Source organism: Heterocephalus glaber, unplaced genomic scaffold, assembly GCF_053883595.1.
Source record: "Heterocephalus glaber isolate CG9 unplaced genomic scaffold, H.glaber_assembly_v1.0 deba00001452, whole genome shotgun sequence".
In the NCBI taxonomy this organism is placed as follows: Eukaryota; Metazoa; Chordata; class Mammalia; order Rodentia; family Bathyergidae; genus Heterocephalus; species Heterocephalus glaber.
The window spans coordinates 1,786,115-1,809,104 of record NW_028258302.1 but is presented as its reverse complement, the minus strand read 5'-3'; the positions used below and the strand labels follow the sequence as shown (position 1 = coordinate 1,809,104).

The window sequence follows — 22,990 nt, the reverse complement described above, 5'->3', positions numbered from 1 at the left end:
TCTTGGCCAGTCTAGCTAAAGGTTTGTGAATTCTGTTATCTTTTCAATGAATCAAATTTTGGTTTTATTCTCTCTGTAGCTTTTCTCTCATTTATGTCTGCTCTAATCTTTAATATTTCCTTCCTCCTGCTAGCTTGTGGGCTATGTATGAAGGATTTGGTGAATATATTTTTAGTTTAAGCATCTTTCTAGTTTCTTAAAAGGCCATAACATTGGGTTACAACAACCCATCTCATACTTTATACTATATATTTGTACTTTAGCATAATAGTAGCCAGTGTAGATCTCAGTAGCTGCACCTGGGGGAATACAGGAAGCAATCTTTGTGCTTAGTACAATAAATAAACATCAAGGTGTGTGCACCTGTGAAAAACTGTCAACCTGGGATTTTTACCCATTTAATGCTCAGCTAACAGTTTGGTTTTTCTTTTTACCACTGAGTATATCTTGTTTATTGTTTATGATTTACACTTAAAATGATGGGCTGGCATTGTAGAACAATAGACCAATCGTTACATTTAGACCTGGGCTTTCAAAAAACTTGCATTCCACTTTAACAGTTCACATATATTTAACAGCTTATATATAAGTCCAGATCACAAATAAGAGTTAGTTATCTTAGAGATTAAACAATTTAAAAACACAAAAGAAGCCGGGGATTTAGCTCAGTGGTTTCGCCACCTGCTGCGCAAGCACAAGGACCCGAGTTCAATCCCCAGTACCAAAAAAAAAAAAAACCCCACAAAAAAACACAAAAGAAAACACATGAATCTAACTTTAAATGTCAGCATTCATATTACAAGAAATAAGAAAATGTTCAAAAAATAAAATTAGGTGAAGTCACAGCATAAAATACAGAAATAAGATGATACTTCATTAAGATTCATACTTATTTCTAATTTACCTTCATATGTAACTTTTTAAATTTTTAAATTTTACTTTTTTTGGGGGGGGTACTGGGGATTGAACTCGGATCCTTCCGCTTGCAAGGCAGGTGGCGGAACCACTGAGCTAAATCCCCAGCCCCTAATATGTAACTTTTTTTCAAAAGAACCCAAGGTAAAATCAAATAATAATTTGGGGTCTTAACTTGTCAGCCTCTGCTTATACTGGTTTGTTACCACAAAAATCCTAAAACTTCTTTTCTTTTTTGTTTAATTTAAACCAACTATTTTTCAATCAGCTAACAGTTTTTGCATGTTTACCTGAGCATCAAGGGGGTAAAATACACCCACACCACTGTTTTGTTATGTAACTACATTTCACCATAATTGAATGCAGGCACCTGGGGAAAGAAAAAAATCTATCTGTGCATTCACCCACCTGGCAGATGAACAGCAGTGTGTACAGGAAATCCAAAGTAGCAAAAGGTGAGTTTTAACCATGAAATATTTGCTTATTGCTGAATTTCTGTGCATTTCTGTGCATTTTTAAAGAAGGTTTTCTTTTGATTTTTCTGTTAGAAATAGCCAAATTCAGTACACTGGCACATGGAAAAGCAGATTTGTAAGTTTTAAAGGGGGTCAAAAGTGAATTATCAGATAACTCATGCATGGATGATGATGATAATGACTTTAACATTGGCCATGGGAGCCAAAGTTCCTGTGACAGTGAAATGGAGCAGAATTGACCTCTTTGACTCAGATGATGAAGAAAACAGCAATGTGGGTACATGTTTGACTAGTAGAAATAGTACAAAATGGTCAACTAACCAAATGGAATGATTCAATGTTAGAACTAGGTCTGAAAATACAGTGAGAATTTTGGTATTATAGACAGTTAAGTTAGTTAGAAACATCATAGGCAGTCAGACAAGGCTAGGTCCTCAAAGAAGAGAGTGTAGAAGATAAGAACACATAGTAACTGTGGGTGGAAGTGCATTCCTTGATGGCCAGCCCTCAAGACAAAGATGAATAACTACACCTACTTCCCCAGGGATAAACTATAATGATTGATATTCTAAATAGGCATCAGTCACCTGGGTGAGGAACCAAAACTTTGACCCACCCCTTCCAGAAAAGGTCCTTGTTCTTTCCATGCATACTTGCTTTATGACTTGCTTCCCCATTGGATCAATATTACCTAAGTGGTTATATGCATAATCTTATTAGTTGACCATAGTTTTGTCCCACCTCACACCCACCTTGTGATTTTTCCATTGGATCAATATTACCTAAGTGATAAATACTTGTAATCTTATTGGTTGACCATAGCTTTGTCCCACCTTACACCTGCCTCGTGATTTCATACCCACCTCATGATTTTACTCTATAAACCTTCTTTGAGAAGTGGGGCTCATGGGCAACTCACTTTCTGAGGACCCCCCTTTTTTTCTTGGTATCGGGGATCGAACTCAGGACCTTGCACTTGCAAGGCAGGTGGCAAAATCCCCACTGAGCTAAATCCTCGGCCCTCTGAGCCCCCTTCTGTCTCTCTTGGACAGAAGCTATCTTTCCCTCAATAAATGCTTCCTACTCTTAACCTCCATTTTTCCTAGAATTTACTCTGATTTTAGAGAACATGAACTAAGTATATTGGACATCTAGCAGGTTGAGAGTTATAATATTTCCCTTATATTGTTTGGAGGTCCATATATCATCCCTATAGTTCATGCCCTATATCACTCAGAGGGGTGAAACCCATTGGACAGAATGCTAGCACTGCCATTCAATGTTTAAAATTGTTTGTAACAGATGAAATGCTACAAGATGTTGTGAAATACATAAATGTTTAAATACAAGTAAAATATTTTGTATGCACCAATAGCCATACTCAGAAATGTATTTATTATGACACCTCACTAGCTGAACTGAAACCATTCATAGGTTTGCTGTACTCAGCAGGGTTTTCTCATGGTATTCACAGCAATGTAAAAGACTTATGGAAAAGCAATGGGTGTGGCCTTGAGGTTTATAGAATAACAATGACACTGAGGAGATTTGGTTTCCTTCAAAGTTGCCTGAGGTTTGATGATAAAACCACTGCCAAGAAAGAAAAAGAACTGATATTCTGGCCTCTATCCAGTCCTTGTTTGACAGATTTGTGAGTAATTGTCAAGCAACTCAAACATAATCTGAATACAGTACTATTAATGAACAGCTTGCAACATTTCATGATCACTGAGGCTTCAGGCAGTACATGCAAAAAAAAAACCCCTTCAAAATATGGCATAAAAATTTACACCCTTGTAGGTGCAAAGACTTATTGTGCTTTCAATTTAGAAATTTATCCTGAAATTTAGCCACCAGTCCTTATTCATATAGTAATAAACCAAATGATGTTGTGAAAGACTTGTTGCTTCTGTCTCTCAAACTAATCAGAATGTGAGATTTGACAATTGGTTTACCAGCTTCCAACTGATGTTACATTTGCTAGTAGAGCACAAGTTGACCAGCATAAGAACTGTATGCAGGAACAAAGCAGAAATTCCAGATGAAATGTTACAATTTCAAAACACAGAATTGTATAGTACAATCTTTGGATTTGAGACAGGTGTATATGCCTCATATATGACAAAGAAAAACAAACTGGTACTGCTAATGTCAACATTGCACCATGATGGAAATATTCATAGGGAAACCTTGACAAAATGGAAGCCTGAGATGGTAACCTTCTACAACAAAACCAAAGGTGGAGTAGATGTTGATGAGTTATGTAGTAACTATGATGTCACTCAAAACATAAAGTGTTGTCCAATAGTTGTGTTTTACCCCCTAAACATAAGTGGCATAAATAGTTTGATAGTTTACAAAGAAAATAACAAGTGCAAAATGCCATGGAGAAATTTTCTTAGAGGGTTGGGACTGGAACTCATAAGGTATCATTTATAGCAGAGGAAAAACAAAATGTTTCTCCCCAGGGAAATACACAAAAAAATTGTGGAGCACACTGGTGAGCTGACAGGTGAACAGACAGGCACAGCATCCCAAAGACCTATTACAACAACAAGAAAACCAAAAAGATCTTGTCTTAGTTACTTTTCTCCCATTGGTGAGACAAAACACCTGACATCCAAAGTTAAAGGGGGAGGGCCGGGGATTTAGCTCAGTGGTTACGTTGCTTGCCTTGCAAGCGCAAGGACCCGAGTTCGATCCCTGGAACCAAAAGAAAAAACCAAAACAAACAAAGTTAAAGGGGGAAAGGTTTATTTAGCTCACAGTTTGTAGAGGTTCCAGTCCATAATTGACTGGGTCCAAGACAGAGGTGGCAACAGTTCATGGCAGTAGAAGGCAGCAAAAGCAAGCAAGCAAGGGAATCTTAGTCTTTCTGCCCCTTTTATCTTATCCAGACTACCAGGATTAGGGCAGTGCCAAACCAATCAATATACTACTTTAGTAATCACACATCCTTAATCTCAGCATCACATACTCTAAATTCAGCCACCGTGAAAAAGCCACCTCTGACTGTATGAGGCTTTGGGGGTACATCTAGACCCAAACCATAACATCTCAACTGTGCCCTGCAGGAAAGGACAGGGAAACAAAACCATATATCCTGTTAGTGTAAGCTATGCTTGTGTATGGAACATGCAGTTTTCATGTGTGAAGACTGCCTTATGTGTGACAGTTGAAGTAAAGATTATTACTGTGGTAGATTTTTGTTTGTATTTTCATTGTAGTTCACATAGGTTTTTATTTCTGATGTTATCCTTTAAGTTTTGTAAGCAAGTAAACAGCTGATGTAAAAATGTTGATGTCTATTCTATGCACTAATTACATATTTGATATTTGTTATTAATATCTTATTTTTCTGCTAAGTGCACATTGTAGAATATAGAAAGAAGCTCGTGACAAAATAGGAAGAGAAATGAAGTGACAAGAATGGTCTGCCACATAGAAAAGGAAAGCTAAGCACATATGCTGTCAGTATGAGACATGTGCATGGAACATGCAGTTGTCATATGTGAAGACTATCTTGGATGTGACAGTTGAAGCAAAGATTATTTTTGTGGTAGACTTTTGTTTATATTTACATTGTAGTTCATATAGGAATTTATTTCTGATGTTATCTTTTAAGTTTTGTAAGCAAGTAACAGTTAATGTGAAAATGTTGTTTATTCTAAATGCGCAATTCATGTTAAGAATTAAATACATTGGACCTTCCAGTTATGACCGGCCAAAAATATGAACAAATTGGGTTACAACTGGAATTTTAGTTTTAACTTACAAAGTCTTGAGTTACGACCCAAATGTTAGCCGCTTGTGCTTCCAGGTGGTCTCAGATACAGATTTAATTTTTAATGAGTTCTAGAAGGAACATTACAACATCCTTTCCTGTATGGGGTTAACTGTGAAATCCTGGACCAATGTTTCCCTAAGGACATGGAGATCTGCTGGAAGAAGGTGTGGCCTAAAATGATACAGGAGAGAGATTTTTAAGGCTGTGTAGAGGAGTCTGAACCTTCAATTGACCAAATTGAGTTACAATCAGCCCTCTCAAACAGAGTTTGTAAGTCAAGGGTCAACTATACTTTATTTTCTATTTTATGTTCTTGTTAACCACATATTGTATAATATAATAAGAGCCTCCTGACAAAATAGCAAGACCAGAGAGATGTCAAGTATTACCTACACAAAGGCCAGGAAAGTAAAACACATGTGCTGTCAGTGTAAGGAATACATGTGTATGGAACATGCTATTGTCATGTGTGAAGACTGCCTTAGATGTAATAATTGAAGTAAAGATGCTTTTTTTGTAGAGTTCTATTGGTATTTTCATTGTAGTTCTTACAGGAATTTATTTCTGTTTTTTTTAGACTTTGTACACCAAAAAAGAGTTGATGTTGAAAATTTTGATGCTTCATTATGAAGTCAATCAATATTTAAAATTCAATACTTTATTTTTTATATATTTTCCTGTTACGTACCCATTGTTTAATGTAATAAAATTCATAAAATAGACACCCTACCAAGGTCCTGAGTTGCGAGGAAGACGCCTAGTCACCCCACTGCAGACAGGCAGGTCTGCCCATGCCCTACCAAGGTCCTGAGTCGCACAGAACACGCCAAATCAGCCTGCTGCAGACAGGCAGGTCTATGCATGCCCTAACGAGGTCCTGAGTCGCGCGGAAGATGCCGAATCACCCCGCTGCAGACAGGCAGGTCTGCCCACACCCTACCGAGGTCCCCAGTTGCGCAGAACACACGCCGAATCAGCCCGCTGCAGACAGACAGGTCTGTGCATGCTCTATTGAGGTCCTGAGTCGCGAGGAAGACACTGAATCACCCTGCTGCAGACAGGCAGCCACCTGATTCCACACTAGAAAGATGCAGAGGACACCAAGCCACCAGACCAAGGTACTGAGTCCCACTGTTCCCAGCCCAGAGGTAGGGGCTTCTGAGCTGCCATCCCACTGCTCCTGGTCCAGAGGAAGGGGCTTCCCGGTCACCATCCCTCCCGCTGCTCCCAGCCCAGAGGAAAGGGCTTTTGGGCCACCTTCTGTCCCTCTGCTCCTGGCCCAGAGGAAGGGGCTTCCCGGCCACCATCCCTCCGGCTGCTCCCAGCCCACAGGAAAGGGTTTTTGGGTCACCATCCCTACAGCTGCTCCCGGCCCCTGTCCCACCTCACCCAGCTCAGAGGAGGTAATCCATGCAGGGGCTAACAGCCCCCCGCCCCAGGTGAAATGAGAAAACACATAAATAAGTCTCAAAACCAGACTTCCAGATCACCTACAGCAACGCCAAAGGGAAATGAGATGGAACACTCTGATACTCAACCACCTGGACCCACTGAACTGGCAAAAAAAGGGGATCTGGAAAAAATGAAATCAGAAATAATTTCTCAGATAACAGGAGAAATTGTGCCCCTAGTGCAAGACATGATTAATAAATCTAGAGAGGAGCTCAGGAACATGATGGAATCCCAACATAGGAAACAAATGGAATCCATAAAACAGATGCAAATAGATTTCCAGGACATGAAAAACTCCATTGAAAGTCTACACAGCAGAATGAGCCAATGTGAGGACAGAATTTCAGATATAGAAGATAAGATTGCAATTAGTGACCAGGAAAAGAAAAATTGCTTCAAAATTATAAGGGAACATGAGAAATCAATCCAGCAGCTGCTAGATGATACAAAAAAGAATAACATAAGACTGACTGGGCTCAATGAAGAAACAGGGGAGAGTGCAGATGACAAAAAAATCTCTTCACAGAAATAATGGCAGAAAACTTCCCAAGCAGAAGAAAAGAGCTTGACATACAGATAAGTGAGGCATATAGGACTCCAAATAGCCTTGATCTAAAAAAATCTACACATAGGCATATAATTGTTAAGATTCCAGAAACCCAACAGAAGAACAAAGTTCTCCAAGCAGTTAGAGAAAAGAAACAAATCACATACAAAGGAAAGCCCATCAGAATCACAGCAGACTTCTCAACACAAACCATCAAGGCAAGAAGAGCTTGGAGTGACATATTCCAAGCCCTAAAAGAAAACAGCCTCCAACCCAGATTGATGTACCCTGCAAAACTATCTTTCAAAATGGATGGAGAAATAAGATACTTTCATGACAAAGAGCACCTTAGGAACTTCGTGAATACCAAACCAGCACTCCAAAGAATTTTACACAATAGCCTAGGAACAGACATTGAGGATCACAACCCCAGGAAGCAAAGCAGAATGAACCCATCTGGCATGACAAGAAATTAAATGTAAAGGGGGAGAACCCAACAAAAAGAAAAAGTCATGGCAATGACAAGTCAATACATTTCAGTTATAACCATCAACATTAATGGTCTCAATTCACCAATCAAAAGAAATAGACTGGCAGAATGGGTCAAGAAGCAAAATCCAACAATATGCTGCATACAAGAAACACACTTCATTCAAAAGGAAACTCATAGACTGAAAGTTAAAGGGTGGAAAACAATACTGCCTGTGACAGGAACCAAAAAAAAAGCAGGAGTAGCTATCCTCTTGGCAGATCAAGTATATTTCAAACCAACACTGATTAAGAGAGACGAAGAAGGATACTACATCCTTGTAAAGGGAAGAATCCAAGAGGAAGAGATGACAATCATAAATATCTATGCACCAAACACTAGTGCATCCAACTATATAAAACAAATACTAATGGACATGAAAAGTCATATATGTACTAATACAATTGTAGTGGGGGACCTCAACACCCGACTGTCACAAATAGATAGATCAACTAGACTAAAAATAAGTAATGAAATACTAGAACTCAATCGAACTCTTGAACAAATGAACTTAACAGATGTTTACAGAGTCTTCCACCCCAAAAAATCAGAATACACATTCTTCTCAGCTGCACATGGGTCATTCTCCAAAACAGACCACATAATTCCTTTCACAATAGCATCCAAAAAACTGAAATACCTAGGAATCATCCTAACGAAAGAAATCAAAGACCTCTTCTCTGAAAACTATGGCACTCTGAAAAGAGAGATCGAAGATGATATCAGAAAATGGACAGACATTCCCTGTTCCTGGGTAGGAAGGATTAATATAGTGAAAATGGCCATACTTCCAAAACTGCTATATAGATTTAATGCAATTCCAATTGAGATCCCAGCAGCATACTTCATAGACCTCGAGAAAACAATCCAAAAATTCATCTGGAGCAAGAAGAGACCCAGAATAGCAAAAGCAATTCTAGGTAACAGAGACATGGCAGGAGGTATCACACATAGAACATGTTTAAGTAAGTGCAAAGGAATTGAAGTTATCCCCTGTATATTATCAGACCATAGTGCGATGAAATTGGAGATCCATACCAAAAGAAACTCAAAAAATTTCATAAACACGTGGAAATTGAACAACACACTTCTGAATAACCAATGGGTCACAGAGGAAATTAAAGAAGAAATCAGACAGTTCCTTCAATTAAATGACAATGACAATACAACATATCGGAATCTATGGGACACAATGAAAGCAGTCTTACGAGGGAAATTCATAGCAGTGAATACGCATATTAGGAAAACAGAACGAGCCCAATTAAACAACCTGATGCTGAACCTCAAGCTTCTAGAAAAAGAAGAGCAGGACAACCCCAAAGCTCATACAAGGGAGGAAATTATAAAGATCAGAGGAGAAATCAATGCAATGGAGACTAAGAGAACGATATAAAAAATCAATGAAGCCAAGAGTTGGTTCTTTGAAAGAATCAACAAAATTGACAAACCTTTAGCCAACCTTGTCAGAAAAAGGAAAGAAAAGGCCCAAATCCATGCAATTAGGAATGAAAAGGGTGAAATTACAACAGACCCAGCAGAAATCCAGAGGATCATCAATACCTACTTCCAGAACCTATATGCCAATAAGATGGACAACACAGAAGAAATGGACAGATTCCTACATACATATGAATTACCAAAGTTGAACAAAGAAGACCTAAAAATTCTGAACAACCCAATATCAACCAATGAAATTGAAAATGTAATTAAAAACTTATCAACTAAGAAAAGCCCGGGCACTGATGGCTTCACTGCTGAATTCTACAAGACATTTAGAGAGGAACTGCTGCCACTACTGTTGAAACTCTTCAATGAAATTGAAAGTTAAGCAATACTCCCAAATTCATTCCTGGAAGCAAGCACCACCTTGATCCCCAAAGCAGAGAAAGACCCAACTGAAAAAGAGAACTATAGGCCAATCTCACTAATGAACATAGATGCAAAAATCCTTAATAAGATACTGGCAAATAGAATGCAGAAGATCATCAAGAAGATCATACACCCTGATCAAGTGGGATTCATCCCAGGGATGCAGGGATGGTTCAATATACGAAAATCAATTAATGTAATACACTATACCAATAGAGCCAAGGACAAAAACCATATGATTATCTCCATAGATGCAGAAAAAGCATTTGACAAAATCCAACATGCATTTATGATAAAAACCCTACAAAAAATTGGAATAGATGGTCTCTACCTCAAACTGATAGACGCCATCTATGAAAAACCAACAGCCAATATCACACTAAATGGTCAAAAACTGAAATCCTTCACACAAAAATCAGGAACAAGACAAGGATGTCCACTATCACCACTCTTGTTCAATATAGTTCTGGAAACATTAGCCACGGCAATTAGACAAGAGAAAGAAATAAAAGGAATAAAGATAGGAAATGAAGAAGTCCAACTGTCATTATTTGCAGATGACATGATACTCTATATAGAAGACCCCAAGAACTCCACCAAAAGTCTTCTAGACTTAATAACCAAATTCAGTCAAGTAGCTGGTTACAAGGTCAACATACAAAAATCAATAGCTTTCCTCCACACCAATGACAGACTCACTGAGAGAGAAATAGGGCAAATAATTCCTTTCACAATAGCATCCAAAAAACTGAAATACCTAGGAATCATCCTAATGAAAGAAATCAAAGACCTCTTCTCTGAAAACTATGGCACTCTGAAAAGAGAGATTGAAGATGATATCAGAAAATGGACAGACACCCCTGTTCCTGGGTAGGAAGGATTGATATAGTGAAAATGGCCATACTTCCAAAACTGCTATATGGATTTAATGCAATTCCAATTGAGATCCCAGCAGCATACTTCATAGACCTCGAGAAAACAATCCAAAAATTCATTTGGAGCAAGAAGAGACCCAGAATAGCAAAAGCAATTCTAGGTAACAGAGACATGGCAGGGGGTATCACAATCCCCAACCTGCAACTATACTACAAAGCTACTGTGAAAAAAATAGCATGGTACTGGCAAAGAAACAGACCTGAGGACCAGTGGAACAGATTAGAAGATGCAGAAACAACGCCAGACACACTCAGCCATCTCATCTTTGACAAAGGAGCCAAATATCCTCACTGGAGGAAAGATAGCCTCTTTAATAAATGGTGCTGGAGAAATTGGGTTTCAACTTGCCAAAGATTAAAACTAGACCTATATCTCTCACCATGCACTAAACTAAAATCAAAATGGATTAAAGATCTAAATATTAAAATAGAAACTCTGAACCAGTTGGAACAGAGGTTAAGTAGAACCCTTGAAGACATTGGTGTAGGAAAAGATTTTATGAACAAAACCTCAGTTGCCCGTGAACTAGCACACACAATCAACAAATGGGATCTCTTCTTATTAAAATGCTTCTGCACAGCAAGAGAAACCACCAGCAGTGTGAACAGACAACACACAATGTGGGAAAAAATCTTCACCTGCTCTTCCTCAGACAAAGGTCTACTATCTTGAATCTATAAAGAACTTAAAAAGATCAGATCTCCCAAATTTAAAGACCCAATCCAAAAATGGGCATCTGAAATGAATAGACATTTCTCAGACAAAGAAGTAGAAATAGCAAATAAATACATGAAAAAATGTTCAACATCACTGGTCATATGAGAGATGCAAATGAAAACAATGCTGAGATTCCACTTCACTCCAGAAAGAATGGCTGCTATCATGAAATCAACCAATAACAAATGCTGGCGGGGTTGTGGGGAAAGAGGAACCCTGCTCCACTGCTGGTGGGAGTGTAGACTGGTGCAACCACTGTGGAAATCAGTATGGAGATACCTCAAAGAACTAGGACTGGAAGTCCCATTTGACCCTGCTATTCCACTGCTGGGGATCTTCCCCAAAGAATTAAAAGAATCATACCACAGTGATATATGTGCACCCATGTTCACAGCAGCGCAGTTTGTAATAGCTAAAACTTGGAAACAGCCCAAATGCCCATCAACTGGAGACTGGATAAAGAAAATGTGGTTTTTTTCTAAAATGGAGTACTACTCAGCCATAAAAAATGAGAAATTAGAGACATTTATAGCTAAGTGGATGCACATTGAGGCGATACTCTTAAGTGAAATAAATAGGACACACATGTGTGAATACCGAATAGTTTCTCTGGTGTGAGAAACTGAAAGTGTAAATAAGGACTAAATGTATAATAGGTAATGTGAAATAGGAAGAAAAGGGGCAAAGGGGAAGGAAGTGGGAGGGCTAGGGGAAAAGATAGAAGGGAATGGGATTAATATGAGAAAATGGAAAAATAGGAACAAAATCTTTGTAAATAGGGAGGAATGGAGGGGTTGAAGGGAGGGCTGGGCAAGGGTGAAAAATAAGAACCAAGAGAGATTATGTAAAGGTCCAAATTTCCAATGATGAATGTCATTATATTGTATACCTAAAATGTACCAATTAATAGAATGAATAATCGATAATGTAAAATAGGAAGAAAAGGTCCAAAGGGGTAGGGGTAGTGGGAGGGGCAGGGGAAAGGAAAGAAGGGAAAGGAAAAAATGATGAGAAATGGAAAAAATGGAAATAAAGTCTTTGTAAATAGGGAAGGGTGGAGGGCATGAGGGGAGGGCTAGGAATGGAGAAAAAATAAGAACCAAGATGCATTATATAAAGGTACAATTCCCAATGAGAAATGTAATTGTGTTGTATACCTACAATGTACCAATAAAAGAATTTAATACAAAAAAATTCATAAAATAATTCGATAGAAATATTGTAAATAAATATGGATATTATAAACCCGTTTCTGCACCTTTATGACAAAATTGGCATTATGGCCCTCACTAAGATAGAATGCTGTTATTTGAGATCTTTTTAATGTACATATTAACAGCTATAAATTCATATGAGTACTAAATTCATATAGTACCCTCTGAGTACTGCTTTGCCCACATTTCTTAAGTTTTAGTAATGTTGTGCTTTCATTTTCTCTCATCTCAAAGCATTTTCTAATTTCCTGATTGGTTGTATTTTTTAAACTTAAATTCTTTTATTGGTACGTTTTAGGTATACAATATGTTTACATTTATCATTGGGTGCTTGTACCTGCACATGATGTATCTTGGTTCTTATTTTTTTCCCCATTACCTGTGCGCCCTTCACCCCCTCCACCCTTCCCCATTTACATAGACTTCGTTTCCGTTTTTTTCTTTTCTCATAATTTTTCCTTTCCCTTCTTTCCTTTCCCATTTTCCCCCCACCACCCATACACCTTTGGACATTTCCCTATTTCAAATTATCAATTATTCATTTTAATCATTTTAATCCTTATTTATACTTTCAGTTTCTCGCACTAGAGAAACTATTCAGTATTTACACAAGTGTGTGCTATTTATTTCACGTAAGAGTATGGCCTTGATATGTATCCATTTAGTTATGAATGTCTCTAGTTTCTCATTCTTTATGGCTGAGTAGTACTTCATTTTATTAAAAAACCACATCTTTATCCAGTCTCCAGTTGATGGGCACTTGGGCTGTTTCCAAGCTTTAGCTATTAAAAACTGTGCCACTACACATATGGGTGCACATATATCGCTGTGGTATGATTCTTTTAATTCTTTGGGAAATATACCCAGCAGGAGAATAGCTGGGTCAAATGGGACATCTAGCCCTAGTTTTTTGAGGTATCTCCATACTGATTTCCATAGTGGTTGCACCAGTCTGCACTCCCACCAACAATGAAGAAGGGTTCCTTTCTCCTCACACCCCGGCCAGCATTTGTTATTGGTTGATTTTTTGATAGCAGCCATTCTTTCTGGGGTGAGGTGGAATCTCAGTGTTGTTTTCATCTGCATCTCCCGAATGACCAGTGATGGTGAACTTTTTTTTATATGTTTATTTGCTGCTTTTACTTCTTTGTCTGAGAAATGTCTGTTCATTTCAGATGCCCATTTTTGAATTGGGTCTTTGAATTTGGGGGGTCTGATTTTTTTCAGTTCTTTATATATTCTAGATAGTAATCCTTTGTCTAAGGTACAACTGCTTCCTGACTGGTTTTTAATGAGTGTTTATTTCCACATATTTATAAATTTACCATATTTCCTCCCATAATTGATTACTTATTTCATTCTACTGTAATTGGAGCATATACTTTGATTTCTATCCTTATATATTTATTGAGATTTGCTTTATGACCTAACATATGCTCTATCCTGAAAAATCCTCTATATGCACTTAGAAGAATGAATAGTCTGCTATTATTGAGGGTGTTCTATAGATGTCTGCTAGTTCTCGTTGGTTTATAATGTTGTTCAAGTTTTATTTTTCCTTGTTGATCTTCTGACTAGTTGTTCTATTCATAACCAAAGGTAGGATATTAAAGTCTCTATTATTATCAAATTATCTATTTCTTCCTTCAATTTTGTCAGTTTTCATTTCATGCATTTTGAAGCTCTGTTGTTAGATACATACAATCATGCATTTTTGCATTTCTACTGCTTATTACACATTTTCATTTACATGTGAGATAATTAAGTTTGATTCCATTATACATTAAACATACTTCAAGACAGACCACAATAATCTAGGAGAAGAATCACCAAAGTTTTTCTGTGAAGTGTCAGAGAGTATATTTATCTATCTTTTTTTTTTTTTTAAGAAGTTCTCGCTATGTAGTTCAGGCTGGCCTTAAACTCACTATGTGGCCCAGGCAGGCCTTGAACTCATGGTGATCCTCCTGCCTCAGCCTCCCAAGTGCTAGGATTACAGGCGTGCACCACCACACCTGGCCAAGAGTACTATTTTAGACTTTGAGAGCTCTCTGGTCTCTGTTGCAACTACTCAACTCTACTGCTGTAACAGCCCTAGAAAATACAAGGCTTTGTGCAAGCACACTCTCCCCTTCATTCCACCTGATATATAATCAAGTATTTTTTCATAAACTGACTGCTACCATCAAAATGACAGAAATCATTTAAAAAGGGTTTTTTTGTGGGGGTAGAGAATTATTGTAAACAGATCAGCAAAGTTTCACCAGATATTTATTAAGTAGAGATTTGTTGAGGAACTGTGTGAGCAATGGAAATGGTAACTTATTTAACTGCCTGAACCTTTGTTCCACTGAGAACAACTGACATATCTTGCCTTTCAAATAAAGTGAGGTTTGTTTATATATTTGTGGCTGTCATTATTCATCTGTCTCACCCTAATATCCAAGACTACGGTAAGCATACAGAAGTTGATGAGTATGCTTTCAATCATAACTCACAATTAACTAGCTTGTGAGCAAAACATGTTTTGTTTGGGCATTATAATGCTTTTAAAACTGAATTGTAATGTCTTTAGGTAGGGCATTCATTCTACAATTTACCACAGATCTCACTGAAAAGAATAGAAGGAAATTTACAAAAATGTCAGGCTATTAAATCTCAAATCTTAATTATCAAAAAAAATCATAAAATCTCTGGGACACAAGAGTATAGGAAAAGGAGGATAAAAAGAAGAGACAACGACCTTAAAGCAAATTAAAAGCAAGTGAAAGGGACTTGGAATAGTATCAGTGGTAGACTGCTTGCCTAGCATGCATGAGGCCCTGGGTTCCATCCTTAACACCTGGGGGTGGAGCAGTGGAGGTTAAGTGTATAGGAGATGAAAATTTATTCATATTATCTAATACTAGTGCCAATTATTTCAAGAGTCTTTGCTGGAGACTATGAGCATACACAGGTAGGTGTGACACAAATCAAAAGACAGCTTACACATGAAAGTCCTATAAACATTCAAAATAATATCTTGCATAATGGAACACAGCGGATTGAGATAACAGGCTTGCAACAATGGAAATGAAGAAAGGCAGGAAGAGGTGTCTGGGAGGTACAGAATGACTGTACAGTGAGTTGAGAGGAAGGAAGGAGGAATTACTTCTGGCTGAGGGATGAAGAGGATAGGGGTGTTTTAAGGAGGAAGTGGGTGCTCACACTCAGCAAAGGGGTCAAATCTCTCCCTGAGTGCCACGCAGCCTATTAGCACAAAGGTAACATGAAGGCTCCTCAAAGTATGTGTCTGCAACTGAATCTGTCATTCATCATCTCCTGCTCTTGTATTTCTTGTCTAAGTTAAGAGATGTATTATCTATTCAGAAGCTTATTTATTCAACAAATGTTCACTGGGTGTCTGGTATGTGGGGACACAGGTCTAGTAAAAGACACAGTCATTGGACAAGCAAACAAAAAAATTAGAAGAAAGAAAAAACAGTACTTGTTAGAAAAATACAAGAAGGGTATTTAGATCAGGTTTAGACCTCTTTGAACTGAAAAATGAAAAGCAGCCAGGAAAGTTAATGATAGGAAGGGAGGTTCTCGGCAGAGAAGTCGGGGTGAAGAAAGTGGAGCAAATTAGAAGTTCAGCTTTCTGTAACCATAGCAAGGAAAAGATGGAGCAAGTGTAGTGAGAAATGTGGACAGAGAGGTAATCACAGCTTTGCACTTGTTGCAAATTCTCTATTATGTTTTAAATGTGGTGAAGCTACCTAAGAGGAAACAGCAATGAAAACATAGATGCCTTGTTGTTGGGCAGCATGGTGAAGGATACTGACAGTTCAAGAACTGACTTCAGTCTATGTCCTAAGTGATAAGAGAAAGGGAGTATCAAATGCTTTGAGAACTCTGCCAAGGGATATCTGGACTGGTCTGAGAAAGACATGTTCACACCCTCTACTTAGACCACTGCAACAGCCTCTAAATCAGTTATGTAGCCCTCAGTGTCTACCTTCCACACTGCTACCTATTACCTTCCATAACACAAATGACAGCATGTCAGTTCAAAACAATCTACAGCTCGTAAAAGGCTGAATTCCAAACTCCATGATCTTGTATCACTGGCCCTAACTTTTAGCTTCTTTCTTTAAACTCCCACTACCACAAAGATTTCAATTTACTCAACTCATAGAAAGAAATACATTTTATGCATAAAAGAAAAGAAACAATTCAAGTAGAATTTCTCTGATATTTTCTATTCCATGCTATTTTTCTTTTCTATAAATGCAGGTTGTAACTAGGCATGGGGACACACACTTGCAATCCCAGCACTTGGGAGACTGAGGCTGGAGGATCATGAATTTGAGGCCAGCCTGGGGTACACAGTACTACATAGTAGGTTGTTGTTTTTTTGTTTTGTTTTGTTCTTGATACAAGCTCTCACTATGCAGTTAAGACTGGCTCTGAACTCACTATGTAGACCAGGCTGGTCTCAAACTCACAGCAATCCTCCTGCCTCAGCCTCTTAAATGCTGGGATTACAGGCATGTGTCTTCATGCCTAGCTACATAGTAGGTTTGAGTCAGTTTAGGGTACCTAAAACTATCTCAAAAAAAGAAAAAAGATGTTGATTCTAATTTTTTCATGTCCTGCTAGGTCCTGACCTACTGTTTTTTGTGGTTTTTTTGGTACCGGGATCGAACTCAGGACCTTGCTCTTTTGAGGCAGGTGCTGGAACCACTGAGCTAAATCCCCAGCCCCTGAGCTGCTGTTTGAAAACCACTGACTGCTCCCTCCACTACTCTCTTTCTCACTTACCTCTTAGCAAACTGTTTTTTCACTTTGACCACATTGTCCCAAATGCCAGGAATGCCTTACCCTTCATTTGTCCTTCACATAGCAAGTTTCTACTGATCTCTCAAGACTGAGCTCAAATGTTACTTCCCCGGAAAAACCTTTCTAGACACTTCCCTAGTCACGCATCCAATCTCAGGGATCACAGGGTTCATTATAACCTGGGTGATAGCATTTATCATGTTGAATACATCATGACTTTTTTAAAAAAACAAATCAGAGCCGGGGATTTAGCTGAGTGGTTTCACCACCTGCTGTGCAAGCACAAGGACCGGAGTTCAATCCCTGGTGCCAAATAAATAAATAAATAAATAAACCAAATTTGGGGCCGGGGATTTAGCTCAGTGGTTCCACCACCACTTGCCTCGCAAGCACAAGGACCCAAGTTCGATCCCCAGTACCAAATAAATAAATAAATAAATAAACAAATCAGCCTGCTTTGAGCTACGTTTCCTAATGTCAGTAATTTAGCTGTTCTACATCAAGTCCAAAATAGAGCCTAACCTGAAGCAAAAGCAAGAGGATGTAATGCCAGATACATGAAAACTGACTTCATCTTGCACTACCCTCCCTCCAACCTCACCATCTTAGCTGTCTACTGAGCAACTGACCAACTTGCCTTTTTCACCTCAAAGCCTACCTATCCCACTCTTCTCACAGCTGTTTCCATGGCAAGATGTTGTTACTGTATCTTCAGATCAATAGTTTATTCTCAAAAAAACGCATTACATTTCCTTTACTTGTCTTACAACACTCCTCTGACATTGCTGCTTGTTTTTTTGGACAGGGTCTTGGTATGTAGTTCAGGCTGGACTTGAACTCACTATGCAGCCCAGGCAGCCTCCCCAGGGCTGGGATCACAGGTGTGCCACCATGCCTGACTCTTGAAATTACACTTACTCTTTTCCTGTTAGTTTACTGTCTCCCGAGTTAGAATGTTAGATTTTAGAAGGAACAAATCTACCCATTTGCCCTACTAACTTCAGCACCTAGAACAGTGTACAACACATAGTAGGACCTCAAAAAAAATCTGATGAATCAACAAGCGAGAGAGAAAGCAGACAGGCCATAGTATTGCTGATAGCTAAGTCAGGCAGTGACTGATAGAAGGGACTGGGCCCAGGACAGAGTCAGCGCAGAGATGAGGCAAAACAAGCCTGTGGTCGGTGGGGCTGAGTTGATAGAAACTAGGCCCCAAAATGAATACACTATGGCTAGGGCTGCAAGCCTCCCCAGAGATAAACAACAGTCCAAAACTGTACTGTAACTAGCACCACCTGGTCCAATAAGCCTAAACTAAACAACAAACACAGAAATAAGGTAACAAACACATAGACAGCTGACCAGAATATTCTGACCCTCATCGCTACCCCTTCCAGAAATGTCTTTGTTCTTCTCTTTGCTATGGTATCTTGTTTTGCTATTAGATCAGTATTATCTAAGTGGTTGTACTTGTAAGCCTATAGGTTGATTACAGTTTGATTCAACGCAACCTGTGATATGATTTTACTACATATAAACCTCCTAGACAAAGAGCCTCAGTAGCAACCCACTTTCGCGACCCTTCCTGCCTTTCAGGAAGTTTCTCTTAATAAAAATTTCCTACTCTTCACCTCCTTTGTCCTCGACTCCATTCTTCAGCATCATGAGACACGAACTCTGATAGGTTAGGAGTTACTTCACTGTAACAGTAGCAGTCTTGGAGACCCGTTCTGAAGACACCGTGAATGGGTCCCTGGCAGAACCGGGCCCTAGGGCTTAAGCACACAAACCTAGACCTGGCACTGCGAGAGAGGGGGGTTGAAGCGCCAGGTGCCACGTTCCAGGGCCTACCAGTAATAAGTGACTGTGCAAGCCGCGCACACACGCTCAGCCGGAGCTTCGCACACCTCACAGCAGAGCCGGCGCCCCTTGGGAACCGCCAGCGGGTAGATGACATTCATGTTGCAGCCAGCGGTGTCCGTTTCTAGGACTGTTGCTGGGCAAGGGTAAGCGGGCAGGAGTGTCACGTGACACCGCGGGACTGCGGCTTTCCCAGGGTTTCAAGGGCAAGGAAGAAGGGTGTTGAAGGACTGCCACCGGGAGTCTATTTCTGAAGCCAGAAAACAACAACAACAAAAACAAAAACAAAAACAAAAAAAAAAGGAAAAGAGAAGAGAGAAGAAAAGGCAAATCCCACGGAACCAAAGGTTAAACCAGTCATAACCCCAATGGAATCTAAGGCCAGGAAGTCTGTACGGTAACCGAGAAGGGCCAAAGTAGCCAGTTCTTTACCCAGGCTAGGACATTAACAGGAGTTAATGTGACTCTCCCAAATGTCCACCCGACCAGGAATGAGGTACTTTCTCACTGTCCCTTGACTCTGGAGCAGAATACCACACGTTTCCGCACTTGGAGAGATGGGGAACCTAGAGGCCCAAGTACGGTAGCAAATGGCCCACCCACTAATGGAGCTGCGCACTCACCAGCTACGGGAGAGGCGTGGCGCCGGCGGCCCCGGGCGTGCGCAGACACTGGGGCGCTGCGGCACTGATGGCGGAAGTGGACCTGGTCTCCGAGTTCCCACGGCCTGCGGGTGTTGCGCGCTGGGCGGAGGTTATGGCTGGCTTTGCCACCCGGCAGGGCGCGCAGGGACGGAGGGTAGTGTTGATCACGTCAGGTGGCACCAAGGTTCCTCTGGAAGCGCGGCCGGTGCGCTTTCTGGACAATTTCAGCAGCGGGAGGCGCGGTGCAACCTCGGCGGAGGCCTTTCTGGCTGCGGGTTATGGTGTTCTGTTCTTGTACCGTGCTCGCTCAGCCTTCCCCTATGCCCATCGCTTCCCGCCTCAGACCTGGCTGTCGGCCCTGCGACCTTCTGGCCCAGTCCAGTCAGGCATGCTGAGCCTAGAGGCCGAGGAGAAAGCACTTCCCGGCTTTGCTGAGGCTTTGCGGAGCTATCAGGAGGCAGAGGCTGCCGGCACCTTCTTGGCCGTAGAGTTCACCACTTTGGCGGACTATTTGCATCTGCTTCAGGCTGCGGCTCAAGCACTCAACCCTCTAGGTGCGTGCCTTAGGAATCCATCGGTGGCCTACAGGCAGAGACTTTCTCCCCAGCCACTTTCCCCGTACACTGTATGTACCTTGTGCTTAGCCAGCAGACACACAGCAAGGATGTGGAGTTGAAAAGGATCCCATGCCCTCCCCGCTTTGTTACACAATCTGCTTCTCTTTGCAGGCCCTTCTGCGATGTTTTACCTGGCTGCAGCCGTGTCAGATTTCTATGTTCCTGTTTCTGAAATGCCTGAACACAAGATCCAGTCATCTGGGGGCCCACTGCAGGTGATGGGCGCTTCTCTTCCAGAGATCTGATCCCCTATAACCAATCTTGGGTTAATCTACTCTTGATCTGCAGATGGCCTTTCTGCATTCTGTATGCAATAGGCACTGGGGATACAGAGATGAATAAAGACACCGCCCTCTCTCAAGGACCTCACAATCTAGCGAGGGAGCTGGACACAGACATAATTACAATACAAAATGATAAATGCTCTAGTGGAGGTATGTACAAAGTGCAGACAGATCATGGGGGAGTGAACTGGGAGAGTGGAGGAAGTCTTCCTGGTGGAGATGACTTGAACTAGGTTTTAAAAGATGAGCGCAGGATATAACAAAAATGGGGTGGAATTACACAGTTGGCGTTTGGAACTGAAGTGCTTTGATGGGGCTGGAAACCAAAATTAAGAAACGGCTTGCTTCATAGAAAACTTACTCTTAAAGAGCTTGGACTTTATCTTGTGCATGCCAGGGGTACATTAAATAGAAAAATGAGATAAAGTATTTGAAAAGAACATTCTGTATCATTCTGAAAGGTAAAATAGGAAGACAGTGGAGATGGTACACTAGTTGAGGGCTATTATAGATGAAGAGGTATAGGGAAGGGAGTGCTATGGTTGAGATTACCTGGTGTCTTGGATCCTGAGGAAGTTCTTAGTCGGTTATTGGGTGATAGAAGTAGAGTTTATATAGGAGAAATTTTGCCTGTGGGGCACTTATAGGGTTAGCTCATTTGTTGTTCTTTCAGTAAATATTTACTCTGTACCTACTATATGCCACGTACTGTTGTACGACCTGGAGAGAAAACAGTGAAAATACACCTAGCAAGGGAAGTCAAATGCATACTATATTTGGTAGTGATACGGGCTAAGGAGAAAAAGTGGGAAATTGGTCTATGATCCCCTTTATACAGCTCTTTTAGAGGAGATCCTCATGATTAGTGATTTCACACTTTTAAAAATTCTAAGATCCTTAGTTTATCCCACATTTTTTAAGTTCTACAGTATCTTGAAAGTACACAATAAAATTCCCCTTTGAAAATATTAAGAAATAGATAGTAGGAGTTTAGATAAAGTGAAAATAAATTCAGTTGCTTGCTCAGTACTAAGTTGTATAATTTCTTCCTCTACAATTCCAGTTGTAGGTAAATTGAATTGTAAATGGAATCCAATAGCTATTCTGCCAATGTAAGACATATTTTAGACTGAAAGATTTAAAAACCCAATCTTACTGGGTTTCTGCCAAAGTAAAATTTGCATGAACAGATTATTTGTGTTTATTTGAGGATTTGCTTTAAAAAAAATAAAGGGAAATGTTGAAGAGAAGGTACAGAGCAGGGATGATTCCAGAAAAGAGGGTTTGCCAGAAAATATATATATATATATATGAAGCCTTGAATTTAGGCATTGTTATGAACGTCACAGAAGCAAGGCTTTAAAAGTAGTGTATTTAGTATGCTTTGAAATTTGGTAGTGAGAAATCCCCTTACATTTATATAGGCAAAAATCTTGAGTCCTTCATTCATTTCCTGATGGGTAGTGACCACTATTTCCTAATTAAGCTTTTCTTTTTCCAATACAGATAACTATGAAGATGGTGCCGAAAATGCTTTCTCCTTTAGTTAAAGATTGGGCTCCCAAAGCATTTATAATTTCCTTTAAGTTGGAGACTGACCCCTCCATTGTAATTAGTCGTGCTCGGAACGCTTTGGAAATTTATCAGCATCAAGTGGTGGTGGCTAATATCCTTGAGTCAATACAGTCTTTTGTAGTTATTGTAACCAAAGACTCAGAAACCAAGTTATTGCTATCAGAGGAAGAAGTAGAAAAAGGCATGGTGATAGAAGAGAAGATAGTGGATAATGTTCAGTCTCGACACACAGCTTTTATATGTGACAAAAACTGAACTAAAAAGATTAAAAATTGTTCACTGGACCAGGTCTTTTACAGATGGCAAGGACTAAAATAAATTCTTTGCTTTCATAAGGACAAAGGGAAGGTAAAATTTGGGTGCAGGCAAATATGGATTGGTATTTGTTTTTTAATGACTGAACCACCCAATAAAATCACCTGAATGTTACCTGGATTTGGAAATGAAACACTAGAACTATATCTCATCTTTAAAACAAGTCTGTTGAGAATTATATATTCCACAGACTATAACAGGGACTAAATGCTGAATATTAGCCTACTTTATACTATAGAAAAAGGATTATGGATGCATGTGTGGTCATGCTTTGAAAACGAAGTATTTGTTGAGTGCCTACTATGTTTCAGGCCCTGAGCTAAGTGACGAAGATTAAAAAGATGAATAAATATGTCTTGTTTGGGAAATGGATGTGTAAAAGTTTAAGCGTAATAAAGTGTATGCCCACAAACTGACAAATGGAAAGGAGGT

General features: G+C 39.7%; 2 protein-coding genes across 7 annotated transcripts in view; one reads left to right on the top strand and one right to left on the bottom strand.

Moving 5' to 3' along the window:
- Positions 1 to 19,395, bottom strand: part of Zmynd12 (zinc finger MYND-type containing 12) — a 46,960-nt gene extending 27,565 nt beyond the window's left edge. Inside the window, exon 1 of one of the 2 annotated variants that reach the window (XM_004871819.4) lies at positions 19,115 to 19,395. In XM_004871819.4, the coding sequence (XP_004871876.2) occupies positions 19,115 to 19,224 (110 nt within the window). In that variant the 5' untranslated portion in view covers positions 19,225 to 19,395. The remainder of the gene's footprint in view (positions 1 to 19,114) is intronic. The other variant, XM_004871820.4, reaches the window with a different exon arrangement.
- Positions 19,396 to 19,527: 132 nt separating this feature from the next.
- On the top strand, positions 19,528 to 22,978 carry Ppcs (phosphopantothenoylcysteine synthetase). Of its 5 annotated transcripts, none has more exons than XM_004871816.4 (3): positions 19,528 to 19,921; positions 20,496 to 20,599; positions 22,175 to 22,978. In XM_004871816.4, the coding sequence occupies exons 1-3, from the start codon at positions 19,714 to 19,716 to the stop codon at positions 22,496 to 22,498; spliced, it is 636 nt and encodes a 211-aa protein (XP_004871873.3). In that variant the 5' UTR covers positions 19,528 to 19,713; the 3' UTR covers positions 22,499 to 22,978. The 5 variants fall into 5 exon arrangements, with proteins under 5 accessions (XP_004871873.3, XP_087071316.1, XP_004871872.2 ...); XM_087215190.1 differs by having other exon boundaries at positions 19,528 to 19,972; XM_004871815.3 differs by having other exon boundaries at positions 19,744 to 20,321.
- Positions 22,979 to 22,990: the final 12 nt, after the last annotated feature.